The sequence below is a fragment of the Numida meleagris genome, chromosome 8, assembly GCF_002078875.1.
Source record: "Numida meleagris isolate 19003 breed g44 Domestic line chromosome 8, NumMel1.0, whole genome shotgun sequence".
NCBI classification, from domain to species: Eukaryota; Metazoa; Chordata; class Aves; order Galliformes; family Numididae; genus Numida; species Numida meleagris.
Genome location: NC_034416.1, coordinates 9,631,412 through 9,646,970, shown reverse-complemented (window position 1 = coordinate 9,646,970; position 15,559 = coordinate 9,631,412). Strand labels below are relative to the sequence as shown.

General features: G+C 52.2%; 2 protein-coding genes across 3 annotated transcripts in view; both read right to left on the bottom strand.

Annotated features, from left to right (window-relative positions):
• Nucleotides 1-859, bottom strand: part of LOC110402975 (H(+)/Cl(-) exchange transporter 5) — a 44,602-nt gene extending 43,743 nt beyond the window's left edge. Inside the window, exon 1 of one of the 2 annotated variants that reach the window (XM_021405655.1) lies at nt 808-859. The gene's annotated coding sequence lies outside the window, so the exon portion shown is untranslated. The remainder of the gene's footprint in view (nt 1-807) is intronic. The other variant, XM_021405651.1, reaches the window with a different exon arrangement.
• Nucleotides 9,661-13,225, bottom strand: LOC110402978 (regulator of cell cycle RGCC-like). The gene is made up of 5 exons (XM_021405657.1): nt 13,070-13,225; nt 12,718-12,873; nt 12,211-12,291; nt 11,597-11,659; nt 9,661-10,639 (listed from the first exon to the last, which is right to left on the bottom strand). The coding sequence occupies exons 2-5, from the start codon at nt 12,869-12,871 to the stop codon at nt 10,632-10,634; spliced, it is 306 nt and encodes a 101-aa protein (XP_021261332.1). The 5' UTR covers nt 12,872-12,873; nt 13,070-13,225; the 3' UTR covers nt 9,661-10,631.

The window sequence follows — 15,559 nt, the reverse complement described above, 5'->3', positions numbered from 1 at the left end:
GCAAAAAAAAAATAATAAGTAGCAATTCACCTCCTCCTTCCTTTCCTCCCCACATGCAATAGAAATTCAGTCACACAGCTCCACGAGAACTACTACCAACACGCCCAGCTAATGACCATGAGCGCATCCTCATTATTTATAAGCTGTTTACTCGCGTTGTCAGTGATGGGACTGGTAATCCTCCCTACCACACGAACCACTTCACCTTGTCAAAACAAACGGCAAGAAGACAGAGCGTGTGGCTGCACGCCTGGCTCTAAGCTAGCCCCGCCGAGCCCCGGCACGGCAATGGCACGGCAATGGCACGGCAATGGCACGGCAATGGCACGGCAATGGCACGGCAATGGCACGGCAATGGCACGGCAATGGCACGGCAATGGCACGGCAATGGCACGGCAATGGCACGGGCGCCGGAGAGGCTCAGCCCGCAGCAGCGGCTCCCGCGTTGCCCGAGGGAAGCACAGCTGCTCCCACCCACAGCCTGCCGCTTCCAAACGCACTGCTGTGAGGAACGCAGACGCAGCAAAGCACAGCCCCGAGCCGTCAGGCGGCAGGACGTTGGGAAGCCACCTCAACCACTATAACCGACACAAACGCCAGGGCTGCACCGGTTCCAGAGGCCTCCTCCAGGCTTCCAACTCTCGTTCCAACCGCTCCGCTGACAACCAGCTGCCTCAAGAGCCAGCTGGAAGCCTTAAGAGCAGCCTCCACGGATTACTACTTTAAAAGCCGCAGCTCAGCTATCCTCTATCGGCGCGGCTCCCAGCCCGGGGCTGCCCAGGCCCTCAGCACCGCCCCAACACCCACCTCCCCCGCCGCTCCGCGCACTCGCGCGACGTGAGGCTCCACCCGCGGCGCCGTCGTGTGACGCCACGATCGCCCACCCCCTTCCGGACCGCCCACTCCGCCATGTGCAGCCGGAACGGGCGGTGCGGGGGGCGGGCGCTCTTAGGGCGGGGGCGTCTGGGAGGCGCCATTTTGGGTGTGGGCGGCTGTGTGGGGAAGCAGTGGAAGCACTTTCCCTTTCGATCTATTAAATGTTTATAAAAGATGTTAGCCCTTTCTGTGCCCAGAGGATCCCCAGGGTCGTGTCTTGGCTCTTTCAGCCAGCAGTTCGAGGTAGTGGCTCATGGCTGAGACTGGAATGTCAGATGTTGGGTTGTCTGCCGTGGTGGAATGGTCCCTATCTGTCACAAGTGCTCTTGCACAGGATGCCCTACGCCCAGCAACCCTCATCTCTTCTGGGCATGGAACGGGCTCCCCTGTGCAGTGGTCATAGTGCTGAGCTGCCAGAGCTCAGGGAGTGTCTGGACAATGCTCTCAGAGGTATGGTCTGATTTTTGTGTGGTCCTGTGTGGAGCCAGGAGTCAGATTTGCTGATCCTTGTGGACCCCTCCAGCTCGTGATATTCTGCAATTCTCTCCCCACCATGGCCCTGTTAGGTCAGGCCACCTCAGGGCTCTGGGCGCAAAAACCCAGATTCCTTTCAACCTGGAGCTCCTAGGGCATGGCTGACCTGCTGGTTTCTGCATGGAAACATCACCCAGCATGGCTCTGCAGCCAGCAGGCAGGGTCATGGGAGTGGAGCATGCCCCCAGATCCACAGGCTGCCTTGGTGCCATGACAATGGCAGGTCGCTGCCTCTCCTGACATGTTCTGGGGCTGTGCCTTCTTCACGTTCTTCTTTCCTGTCTCTGAAGGCTGAGTGCTGTGATGTAGTGGCACTTTCTGACTCGCTGGCGGCTGCTGTGGAGAATCTGCAGCACCAGGCTTTACTGGGATTTTCCTACCAACCCCTCACCCTCAGCATATTAGCATCCTTACCACCACTAAGCCCTTTGGAGCAGCAGCTTGGAGGAGTTAGGTATCATGCGTCCAGCATACAGTACAAGCCATTCCCAAGCAGAGTCCCCGGATTCTTGTGTGACAGATTTCCAGCAGCCTCCCCTGTTGCAACAAGCTACCAGGGCCCACACGCCAGACCCACACCAGTCACGCCAGTCTGGCCGGGAAGAAGCAGCAGCACAGATGCTGGCAGCACTAGAGGGCAGCAGTGGTGCAGCCAGGAGCAGCCAGCGGTGTGAACGGAGCCAAAACTGTTCTCAGCTGGAGACTTGAGTCCTGCAGTAGACAGCTCTGTGGGCCCCTGCTGGCACGAGGACATGGGGGCAGGATCAGAACTAGGGGCTTTCCCTTGTCCTGGGAGCAGAAGTCCATGTGGCTGGAGAGTCTCTTAAGTTATTTGGGGTGAGCCCAGCTCCTTCTTGGGATATAGAATAGCTCTTGTCCTGTGCAGATGTGTTTATTTCCCCAAGGAACATCTGCTCAGTTGCTTCTTTGATGGCATGAGGAAAACCCCATGTCCCTTAATCGAAAATCCTGGTACCTTCAGGCTGCTCATCTCACACCAGGGGGTGTCACAAGGAGGGTGAACATCACAATGGGACTGGCAACATTCCCATTTTAGGGATATGGGAGAAGATACACTGGTTTTAGCATGACAGCTGTCACACAAGATGGCATTAGCATCATGCCATGGAAGTGAAAACCCTTCAAAAGAGGAAGCCTCAGCCACAAGTCCTGAAGAAGCAAACCCTTGATTTATCTGATCTTTACACAGCCCAGCCAGATTCCCCCAGTGATTAGTGGCAAGAAATGAGCACGAGCTCCTCTGTTCTCAACTCCAGGCTCTGCTGCTGGACACAGCTGGCCACACCACACCCTTCTGCTATCCGGCTTCGCAAACAGTACCCCTAGTGTTTCCCTCCTTAGATGTGCACTGGGCTGGGGCACACTCTCAGCTGCCCCTGATTAGTGTCTTCTACCCATGCTCAGAATATTTCCAGGTGGGAGAAGAGATTTTCTCGTCAAACGAACTTATGAATTTATTTTCGTGTTTGCATAATATGTAAAAGGCCTGGGACAACCAGAGACCAATGGGACAGAGAGATGAAGCTTGGTAATGTCAGCAGAAAATAGAGTTTCTGAACAGCAGTGGTGTCTGGGAGAGAGAAGCAGAGGTGTGGAACCGGGGAAGAATGGAAAGGTGAGAGGTCTGCACCACCGTGCCACTGTTGTGCTTTTCTGGATAAAGAAGCACTTCCCTTGTGACTCTCTTGGCAGCTCTATGGAGAAACTTCAGTATCAGAAACTCAGACCTGGTGGTACTTGCAGACAAATGCAGACACGCACAAACAATACACACAACAAGGGGCCAGGGAAGGGGAGGGCAGGCAACTTCTCCCCGTTTTCCTGTCCATTGTTTTCTATGCTACTTGCCCAAGAGCTTCACCAGAAGAAGAATGTCAGACCCATCACATGAAGGCAGTGACAGCGTTACAGTTGCGTGTTTAATCCCCAGCGTGCTGGGAAGTTGCTTGTTTTAGGGAAACAGGAAGACCTGAAATAGCAGAAGCTGGAAACACGTGGCTGGCTGGGTCAGACAAGGAGGCAAGGAGCAGAGCCAGGAGCATCCAGCCTCCTGCTGCTCCCTGTGCATGGCACAATTTACCCCTTGGCATCATCTCGTAATGAGCCCTTTTCTTTAAATTCTAAACATATCCTACAGTGGTAGTACATGCAGAACAAGAAAACTCACATGATACTGCAGCAAAAAGGAGCATGTGGCTGGTCACCATACTAACAAAAATGAAGAATTACAAGAATTACAGAAGAAAAGATATTTCAAGTCCAAAGATCATTGCAAATAATATGAATAGACTGCTTGCCTCTGAGCACAGAAAATCTGAGGTGATTGTGTTGAGAAGGGTTTTGGAGAATTTGCAGGCTTAGCTCCCTACTTGAATGCAGACTTGGTGCCAGAAGGATGGTGATACAGGACTTCACTCTTCTGGTATTTGTTTCATTAGTTTAATTATGAGGTTAATGCCAGCTAAGCCAGCAAGGAGCCTGAATATGGATTAGCTTTGTTCCTCTGTTCTCCATCAGTCTTGCCCCAACCTGGGCCAGTCTTAGCAACATCAGACAAAGGGGTTTTGGCCAGAAAGGAGATCAGGCTCCTGCTACTGGTCCAGGGCTGGCTGATACTGCTGTTGTTGGGGAGTGCAGGAAAGCATCTCATAAAGAAGTGGGGGGAAAGGTGGCAGGAGAAAGCCAAGAGAGATTGGATAACCTTTCCCTACTGTTGTTCAATGCTGTAGGTGAGTTCTGCCATTGAATGAGATTCCACTGGCTTAGAGGCATGCAACACTCATCTGTTCCTCATCCCCAGGGATGGCCAGCAGCCAGCTCTTGTCCTTAACAGAGTAGAACAATCCAGGGAAGTGACCTACTGAGGCAAGGGGACAGGATGCTGTGCTGGCTGCCACTGCCTGCATTGTGTTTTTGGATACCTTGGGGATGAAGTCAGATCTCAGCTTGCTACAGATATCACTCACTACTCTGCCGTCTGTATAGACAGACACTGCAGGCAGTAGTGCACTGTTTACTCTGGGAATTCAGTTGATCACCGATGGAGTTCACGTTGGGAAAGTCCTTCAGGCTCTGGTTGGAGCAGGGATGCAGTTCATGGACGCTAGAGAATCCTAAAAGATGGTCCAGGTGAGACTTCGTGTTCATGGCGAACGTCCTGTTGAGAGCTGGTGCAGCTGAGGACTCCTCTGTGGGCTGTAATGGATGCTGAGGGGTCACTAAGAAGCACCCTCAGCCTGGTTCTCTGAACACCCTGTGCTTGATGGAGACCTCCATCCCCCTCAGCTGCCCATTTCAGCTTTGATAACTTCATCCTTGCACTTTTCTTCTTCCTTGCAAGTAGGCTGAGTGCACCATGGCTGTTACAGCCTTTAACCTCATGCGTCACCCATAAGGAGCATGTTGCTGTGTTCTGTAGCCATGTTCCTTTCACTTGTGGTCAAAATCTGAGCTGTTCAGCCTGAACTACAGCTCTTCTTGCAGCTCCACTTCTTCCTGCCTTTCCCTCCAGCAGCTGTAGAACTCCCTGAGAAACGATGACCTGCAAAGTTGCAAGTCTCGTATTTCCCCACCAGATCCCTCTGTGGTTTCACATCCCTCTTTGACATCACTACTAGAATCTGCTGTCCTTATGGTGGGAGTTATGGCCAAGGACAGTGGAGGGATGATGGGACTAGCATTTCTGGGCTGCGTCACTCCTTTCGGTTCTGGGAAGAAAGTTTGTTTCTGAGGAATAGTTTCAACAGATAGAAACAGCCAAAGCTTACTCTCACTTTCCTCCTTGCTGAGTTGCACGTTCCTCTTGGAGGAGTTCAAGCCACTCCATTTAACACCGGCATGTTTCCTGCTGAGAGAGCCAAGCAGCTATAGCATGGCTGCAGGCTGATTCAGATAAACCCAAGATATGAGGAAGAAATGGCTGAGGAGGACTTGGAGCCTGAGTCACACCACACTCACAGCCCACAGACACTCAGCACAGCAACGTGGACTCTCACAGCCTGGCCAGCAGCAAAGATTAATGCACATTATCAAGCCAGCACAGGATGAGCTGGGTTCTGAGGAGGTGCAGAGTTATGATCTGTGCGTTTGGAGGGGAAGTATGTAAACTACAGAGGGATCTACTTCCCATCAGCTAAAAAGCTTGCTGGAAAATACAGTTTTAAATCAGGACCTGAAAGTGCCCTGTATCTCCCATTTCTGTAAATGTGGAACAATTCCCCAAAATGTGCCAGAGGGCTTGTCAGAAAAGAGAAGTAGCAGGTGCTATCCCTGGGGTTAGGTTATGCTGTGAGTATTTTGAGAGATCTTACATCATCGTGGCTGTCTAGAGGGCTAAATACTACCCCTCCCTCTAGAGGATGTGGTTACTCTGGTAAATGCAGCAGGGCACGCGACTCCCCAAATCAGCAAGCGCACCCAGCCCTGAGCAGTGAGAGCTTAGCCCAGCAGGAGCTACTCAAAGCAGGAACATATGCAATTCAGAATTGGAAGGCTATGGTTACACATGCACGAGGGAGAAGTTTTGCTGGAATACTGAGTTCGGTAACCTCCTTACAGTTCAATAATGAGGTTCTGTCACTACTTGGCTTAAGGACAAGAAGACTAATAGCTCCTTACCTTGGTGTTTTTGTTTAGATTTGTGTAGAAATACCTCAGTGTATGTCCTCTTCCCAGGACTGACCTAATCTAGTTCAATACAAAGAAGAAAAATCAGCCCCTTACCCTATAATTTCTTCTGAAGAATACTAGTGACTCTTCTTAACACACACACGTCCTTCCAGAGGCTGGGGAGATCCCTCCAGGACAAAACAGCTTCATGAAGGAACATCAAGCCTGAGGTAGGCTGAGGAAGTGTCCAGCTCCACCAGCCTCCATGAAGGCCCCTCCAGAAGGCCTGACATCTGCGCGCCTGCCCTCCTCCCTGTGGGCCTCTTGGAAGGCCACCATACAACAAATCGTTCCATGGATTGTTGGGGAAAAGCAGGAGGGCTTGTGAAAACAGGGAGGCACAGGGAACGTCTGCTCAGAGGAGACCCTGTGAAAAGAGCATATGAGACCCACTGCTAAAGCAGTAGCTACTCTCTTGTAAACGGACACTGCATTCTCCAGAAAGACTGAGTTTGCAGCTGGGCTTGTGGGAAAGAGTGGTCAGGCACTGGAATGGGCTGCCCAGGGAGGTGGTTGAGTCACTGTCCCTGGAGGTGTTCAAGAAACATTTAGATATAGTGTTGAGAGACATGGTTTAGTGGGGTTATTGGTGGTAGGTGGATGGTTGGACTGGATGATCTTGCAGGTCTTTTCCAGCCTAGCTAATTCTATGATTCTATTCTATTAAATAGCACAGCTAGGAGGCTACAGTTGCCTTAATTTTGGCTAGCCACTTCCCATCCTCCAACAGCCCCATGTATGCTCTTCTTGCTTCTAAGAAAACAGGAAAGTGGTTACCAGGCAGCAGTCTGCACTGCAGTGAACACATAGCTGGAAATAGTGCTGTCAACGTGGGGTCTCCCCACTCCCGAGCAGCACGGGCCAGTACCTCCCTGCTCATGCCATCAGCTCCAGCCTCCCCATGGCATGAGTTACATCAGTGTGGCCCGCCCAGCTTGAGGGATTGGGCCAAGAAGTCTGAGGTGGCAACATGGCCCCTCTCCTAGCAGCACCCACAACAAACACACCCCTGCTGCAAAAGAACATTGATGCACACCACAGGGGTTATCAGGTCCAGCAAATTTAGGGTTTTAAAGTATTTATATATATAGTTGCTTAGCAACATTTGCAGCCATGTTGTGGCTTACATGCTGCTGATGTAAGCCAGCAAGCAGCATCTGAGGGCTGTGGTAGCTCAGGGTTCCACAAGCAAGCACTCAGCATCACGGCTGCCCAGCCAAAGGCCATGATGCCAGCCAGGCCAGGGGCAAGTTTTCAAAAAATACTCTTCCCCACGTGTGGGTAGCATGCAAGCAATAGAGAGAGAACAGGACCGTGGGTGGAATAAATATCAGACTCAAAGTTAGACTACAAGGGTGAAACTCCTGCACAGAATGAGTCAGAGGGGAAAAAATGTCCCAAGTGACATTACAGTCACTGACATTACCCTTCACCCCCTACATACACATGGACAGCCCCAGCAGTTCCTGCTGCTCTGCCCCTTTTGATGTGGGATGAGTCTCCCCGGAGTGGGGTGCTCCAGCCCTGCCCCATGCTAGCATCACAGGAACTTTGAGCATCATCTCTGCCCCCAGTTCCACCACACCATTGTCACCCTCTCTCTTTTTGGTTGTCCTTTGAGGGCATAGGGCCCATGTAGCAGCTCAGCAGACACATCTCACAGCGTGGAGTGAGTGATGACACACTGTCCCCATGCACAGCCTGCCTTTTGCTAGGCTCTGCTAAGACAGCTCTGAAGACCCAGCCATGCTCCTACCTTTCCCCAAGTGCTCAGTTTGCAGGATTAGCATTTGTTCATAATTCTGAGACAGAGTTAGACCTCAAACTCATTGACTACATGACCAGTAGCAACCTCAGACTTACTGACTACATGATGAGTAGCCCCACTGACAGCATATCCTGCAAACCAAGGGGAGAGGGAAGCTGTCATGTTTCCAGTTCAGACAATTGCAACAGAGCTGCACGTGGTCCTGGTGAATGAGCATGTCACAGGGGAAGAAGGGCAGCGTCATCAGCTGAGGCAAGCAGGGCCTCTTCACCATCTCCCCACATCCCTCCTAGTCATTGTGCTGACCAGCGGGTAACTTCTATGGAGGGGAAAACCAAAGGAAACATCACCAGGGCCTGTCCTCCAGCAAGAAGGAACTTCTAGAGCAGTGTCTGTACAACATTATCCATAGACACCCCCACCTTTGCAAACATATTGGGGATAAACCCACAGCTGCAAGCCTAGCTTCACAGCAAGGAATCTTGTTTACCTCAATTCTTTAGGGCAGTCAAGAAATACTCCCCGTAATGTACCATTAGGTTAAAGTAAGCCACTCATCCCCTCTAACGCATGGAGGTGGAACAGAGTGTTCCCTGCTTCAGGCTCTTTCCTCCTATTCAACAACCCCCCCCCAACCACCCCCACCCCGAAGTCCACTTGAGGGGATGTCCAAGCAGCTGTAATGGTAATTTACATGCCCTGCTCCTTCATATAGCTGCTGATGAGCGCTCCAGCTGCTGATGCCCCACCCTTCTCTTCCACCTCCCCAGCAAGGCCAGTGCAGCTGGGTGGATCCACCCCGCTACAGCAGCCAGGCTCTCTGCCAGCTCCTGAAATTTCTCCAAGGAGCTCCATTCTCAGGGACTGGATTTTGTCCCTGTCCCAGCAGGGCAGGGCACTTCCCCAGCAGAACACAAAGCAGCAAGAGGGTTTGAGTCCTCAGGACACAGAGGGCAGAGCATCACAGCAGGGGCTCTGCTAAAGCCTCTCCACCAGACGCTGGCTCCCTCCTTCAATCTGTCCCTCTACCACTGCTGGCCCTAGAAAGAGTACAGCAGAGGCCAACAAAGATGATAAAGGGCCTGGAGCATCTCCCACACAAAGAAAAGCTGTGAGACCTGGATCTGTTTAGCCTACAGAAGACAGAGAGGGGATCTAGATATTTATAAACATTGCTCCAAGTGCAGGAAGCAATTGGATAAGGCCAGACTCTTTTCAGTAGTGTGTAGTGATAGGACAAGGAGCAATGGCCAAAAACTAGAACACAGGAAGTTGTACACAAATATGCAGAACATCTTTAAGATGAGGGTGATAGAGCACTGAACAGGCTGCCCAGAGAGGTTGTGGAGTCTCCTTCTTTGGAGATATTCAAGACCTGTCTGGACACCTACCCATGCAACCAACGTTGCAGGGAACCTGCTTTAACAGAAGTTGGACTCTGGCTGTAGAGGTCCTTCACAACCCCTGCAGTTCTGCGATTCTGGCAGGAACAGCTCAGCACAGACCGGACCCACAGACAGCAGAAGTGCAGGGACAAATCCAACAGCAACTGAGCCTACCGCATGCTCTGATCATTCAAGTGCCTGAGCCCAGGCAAGGACATAAATGACCAGGGTATCCACTGGAGTCTCCCACCTGCCTCCAGCCAGAGGAAGGCTGCTTAACTCATTCTGAGCATCCCCAACCCCTCCTAGCCCATGGGGTGGGAGAAGTGTCTGCTTCCACCCCTGCAGGCAGCTCCAGAGAAGTAAGCACGCACACAGGAACAGGACAAAAAACACAGAGACAGAGACTTAAAATCCCATTCATAAAAATACATTAACTGTACAGTGTACAACATCGTTACAGTATTGACAGCAGAAGTCAGGGCAGAGGCACTCAGGGTCCAGGCAGGGGCCTTAATTGCAGATGCCCATGAGAAGCAACAGGCCAGCAATGGCTACCACTGCCTGAAATACTGCTGCAGGAACAGGCTTCCTGAACCAGGAGAGGACACTAAGGTGTCAATGAAGGACTGCATGTTGATCTTCACCCATATCACCATCATACCACTGTTGAATCCAGCAGATAAACTCTCCAAATCCACTTGGTCAGCAGCCGCCAGCCCCCATTTCAGGTCACAGCCTGATGCCCTCACCAAGACGGTTTCATATCTTAGTGCCAGCAGAGTCCTGTCCCGCACATGGGAGCAGATTAAAGCCCAACAACAATTAAAGCAGAGCTGACCATGCTATTGCTCACAGCAGCCAGCAGACCTCAGCAGATCTTGTGGCAGGCCCAAGGCAAGAATGAAAGTGCTGTTGTGGACAGAGCCATGGAACAATGTGGAGGACCACCCTTAGGCTCCCACTGCCCTTCTGTCAGCCTGCCCAGCCCACATCCCAGGGCCTGGGGAGCCCTCTCCTGCTCCTTGGCTGAGGGGGCTACAAGCCATGAATGTGCAGAGCTGAACATACAGGCCTAAGCTTGCCAGTGCCATGAGACTGGCACAAGCGCAGCTGTCCCAGCACCCCAACCCAGCCGCACCAGAAACACATCCCAGTTCTCTTGCTGCTGGAGCAAGAAGCAGCTGTCAAGGCAGGATCAGTCCATGTTTGTGGCTGGGATTCTTCTTCCCTGGCACGAAGTAGCATGTCATGGCAAAGAGGAGCTGTTACCCACTCAGCTGGAGGATGGCAGGGACACAGAAGCACTGGGTACATCAGGGAGGCACTAGGTGTATCTGCTGTGGATCCTCCTCCAAACTTTCTGCCAGAACCACATCTCACATCTCTGCAGGACAAGCAACGAGATAGAAAAGAAAAAGTAGTGAGAACATGCACAGTACACTGGATATAACCACCCCTGCTCCCAAAATCACGTGCAGAAGCGTTAGAGCAGAAATCTGCAGTCAGGGCTACGGCTCCTTTCCCTCATTACTAACTCCAAGTATGACTCAGGACCAGCAGAAGCTACGCTTTCCTCCTCTCCCTTCTGCATATCCAAAATGAGTTGACTGATGGTAACAGATACTGGGAACTGGGACCTGTGATGCCTACTGGGGAGGGCAAGGATAGAAAAGATGACCCCCATGCCTCAGTTACCCCAGCTAAGGCCAACTTCACAATACTGTAATGCTGTCCAAGAAAGCCAGCCAGAGAGACCCAGCATGACACTACCAGCCTCTCCAGGGACACCTGCAACCAAGCACCATGCCAGTAAGGGAGCATCTGCAGAGTGATATCACAACCCAGCTGTGCTTTCTAACAGCTGGAATTCCCCATTCTACCACTGCACACAACATCCAAAGTGGTTTCTGTTCTGCAGATGCCAGCTTCCTACTCTGATAGACTTGCTCACTGTCAGTGTCCCAGTGGGCATTTCCCCAGGCAGGCGCTAGGTGTTACTTATCAGTCTGAACCCTCACATTCCTCATGGGACATTTCCATGAGGCACATGTCACTAGGGCTCTCCAGCAGGGCAGTACTGCCTCCTCCACTTCAATAGCTGGGGAAACTGAGGTACCAGAGAGACACTCAAGCAGAATAATTTCTTCCACACCTGAAAGAGCTTGAAGGCATGTGGTAATGATCTCCAGATAAGCAAAAAAAAAAAAAAAAAAAAAGAACTGCCCCAACTCCACACCAGTGTCAGAGCACAGCCAGCTCTGGAGAAACCACACTGATAATGTCACAGGCTGTCCCATATCCGTGGGTTTCCCACACCTTGTGGACAGAGCCATGTACGTACCCTCTAATACTTTGTCCAGATCCGCAATGAACTCCTCCAGTTCCTGTGTGTCTCCAAGCTTAGCTAGTGGATAGAAAGACACCATCAGCCCTCTTTCGTTCTCCCCCTCTTGCCCCCCAGTCTGGGTGAAGATCCTTGCTCCAGTACACAGATCAGAGCAGGCAGAGCTCCAGGGAAGAGGTTTCACAACAACAACAGTACCCAGGGGCAACATGGAAAGGAAAACCCCTGGGCTAACTGACTACAGACACACACATCTCCATGTCCCAGAACTAGTTGTCTCCTCACAGCCCACCAACCCCATCCTCTCTGCTCCCAGTTTTTCAGACCCAGGCTCTGGGAGCACAACTGTGGCAGCAGGCACCATACAAAGCAGCATCCTATAACTCAGCCAGCGGTAACTCCGGCTCAGCATCAGGGAAAACAGAGACGGAGCCAGATCCTCCCATGCACACAAGAGTCATCAGGGCAGGTGAGTGCTTGGTGCCACTGAGGCATGAAGGGGTGATCTAGGTTCTAGGCATGGGACTTCCTTCACTGCTTACAATACCTCCCCTATGCAGGGAGGAGGAAACCCTGGCAAACAGTCCTTCAGACAGACCTTCCCACCTTACCTTTAGAGGAGTTAGGACCAGTGTGGGTATTGAGATCCTCCTCACTGGAGTTCAGGCTGCTTGCTGGGGACGTGCTGGTACCTGCAGGTGCAAAGCATCAGTCACTGCCCAAGGCCAGAGGCACCCAGTGAACAGGCTGCAGAACCAGGGACCAAGCCCATGCACACAACAGGACCCCAGTCTACTGTCACACTCGTTCAGTCAACCCGCTCTACCCTGGCGGGAAGAAAAGCTTGGAGGTTGCTGGGCACGATCTTCCCTGTTTCCTCAAGCAGCTCTGCAGAAGCAGTACTAGCAGATGTTGGCAGACCCTAGACCAAGACCCAGCCATAACCACAGCCCTCCCAGACACCGCATTACTCACTCTGCCCGCATGAGATGGGTCAGACAGACAGCCCAGGGGCTAGACCAGCAGGAAGCTTCGTGTTTTACCACGGAAGAGCCCCACCGCTCTCAAAGCGATTCCATGCTCAGGAACACCACCCTCCCCAGCAGCCCCACACTCACTCTCCAGCTCATCGATGCCGCTGTCGTACACGCTGTGCCCCGCTTTCCTCTTCAGTTCCTCCAGGTGCCGCTCATACTGACTGGCGGGGCCTCTGTCGAAGCCCTCGACCACCTCATCGAACTCCCGCAGCAGGTCGCTGAGCTCGTCCGACATGGCTGCAGGGAAGCATTGGGCAGTGAGGGGCTGCGGACGCGCACCAGGCAAAGCCTGAGCCACTGCAGGAGCGGTCCCGGGCTGGCGGCCACCAGACCGCGCGGCCACCATACCGCGCGGCCCAGAGCAACACCCCGCGACGAGACCCGAACCCCCCGACCGGAGGGGAGCGGGATCCCAGCGGCTCGCAGCACTTACCGTCCCGGTCCTCTCCGTTAGGGCAGTGGCGGTCGCGGCGCGTTTTGTATCAGCGCCACCGCCCCGCGGGCCGCTGCGCACCAATCGGCGGCACCGGGCGGGGCCGGGGCAGCTCTGGGCGCGAGGCGCGGCTGTCGTGGTTCCGTTCTGGGTCTCCCCGGGTCTCCTTCCAGCCCAGCCCAGCCCAGCCCAGCCCAGCCTCCTCCTCGGCCCTGTTTCCCGGTGCGCTGGTCCGAGCGCGGTCGGCCCTAGGCTGGAGGCCGGCTGTGTGCTTGCGGTCCTCAGCATCTCCTGCTCAAGCGCCAGCTGCCCGTGCTAGTCATTAGTCCAGCTCTTCAGAAAGAGAGCTGTTAACCTCCAGGATGCTGCTGTCTGTGATTGTCACAGTGTGGCGATGGTGCACTTAAGTTTTGCCTTGGCCAAAAAAAACCTGACCTACAGCAAGGGTGAGCGGCTGAGCCCAGAGGGTGATCAGTAGCACAAAGCCTAATTGGGGGCAGTAGCAGACAGAGTGCCCCAGGGGTCCATTCTGTGTGCGTTGCTGTTCTACATCTTCATGGACAGGACGATGGGGCAGAGTGCACCCTCAGCCAGGCTGCAGACAAACAGCCTGGGAGGAGTGTCAGGCACACCAGAGGGCTGAGCTGCCATCCAGAGGGACCTCAAAGCTGCTTTTAGGATGGTCATCAGCGGGTTCTGTCTGTAGTTTCAATCCACATCACCTTGGTGGACTCAGGGGTCAATGGAGAGCTGTGATTGCTTTCTGCCATCCCTAAATCAAAGTGAGGATCCTTTGGGTGAGTGAGCAGGTCACAGGGGGAAACTACAGTCTTTAGAGGAAAAAAAAAAGGCACGTCTGTGTTTTCTAACTGTGCTAATTTGGAGTTTTCTTTAGCTCTTACTCCTGTACAGACCATCAGCTAAAGCTGACACTTTCTGGATGTAAGCCTGCATGGGCAAGTTTCTGTCCTTCAGTTTCACTTGTGAGCATTCAGGCTGAGAGGCCTGTGTCTAGACAACACTCTTCATCACATTCCCATGAGTGATGGGTTCAGCCAATGCCACTATTCAGCTCAGAGCCAAATAATTTCAGCATCAACAATTGCCAAATAGAGGAGCTCCTCAGCCACCACACTGTCTCACTGCTTGATGAAGTGACAGGAACAAATATTGGGATGTCATCCAGAGAAATGAGCTTGGCCACTGTGGACTTTGCTGGGAACCACCTGATGTTTTAGCACTTTTCCGGTTAAATGCACATGATGGAGCAGAGGAAGGCATTCCCTGCCCCTTGCTGCTGGACTGTGGATACAAGCAGGACTCTGTCATCCTGATTCTGTTTTAAAAAGAAAAAAAAACTTTTTTTTTTTTTAATCATTTTAGCTAACCACACCAATAAGATGACAATATCAGCAGCATTTTCCAGTGTCCCTGTATTCTTTTCAGTGCAGGGTGGCACAGAATATGATCCCAGCCCTCGTGCAGAACCTGTATTTAGAAGAAATTGCATGTTGGCCGTTGAGAAGCAAGCAGTCATTAGAGCAGTGTCCCACACTGCAGTGGGACTGGCCAGGCTCCGATTTGCCATACCCTGCTCTGGGGTTTTCACTGTAAATGACACAGTATGGGGAAGGCTGGAAACCCCAGGCAATTCCCCTCCTACTGAGTCACAAGGGTGTTGGCCCACTGCCAGCTTCGGGCTGGTTCTGCTGCAGACCTCTTGCTTTTCTTCTAAGGGCATGCAAAGTCCAGCCAGTCAGCTTGTGTCCCACACTGCCAGCACAATGCTGCCCTTAATGCCTCTGTGACAGCTCTTTTCAGCTGGAGTGTACTGCCACTTATTTTCTAGGTCAAACATAATCAGGTATCGATCCCTTGGTCCCCAGCCTGCCACAGGAGCGTGACCCCTTTCCTCTCAGCATTTAAACCCCCAGGTAGTTTCTCTGATCTCAGAAATAAAGATGAAACAATGTTTTGCTTGAAATGAAGGAGCTTATTTTGAGTCATTTAAATGCTATTAGTTTACTATGAAGCTTACACTGATAAAGTGTTACGTGGTGCCATACACAAGTGCGTATGTACATGTGCATCCTTTGTTTCTTTGCTGCTGGCTATGAAACACACTTCCTCATGATTTTGAATCACTGATCCTAATATTGCAAGATACTACCAGCTCTACCCTTTCTTAAGACCCCTAAAGCTGATTCCAGCTGTAAAACCCCTCCTGTGCTGTTTGGCCTGAACTGTTTCCTGCAGCGTGAGTAGGCAGACCACAGCCACCCCCAGCAGCGTCACCCTGCCCGGGCACATGGGGGCTGCAAGCATCCAGACAAACTTTCCGACTGTTTTAAAACATGCTTTTAGGGAGGTTTGCAGATTCAGGTGGGAAGAAGGGTAAAAGATACTGAGTATAACTGAAGCTGAAGCATAGCAAAAGCCAAGCAGATTTGCCAGGACCCAGCTTTACTTCTATCCTTCAACCTTGTGTCC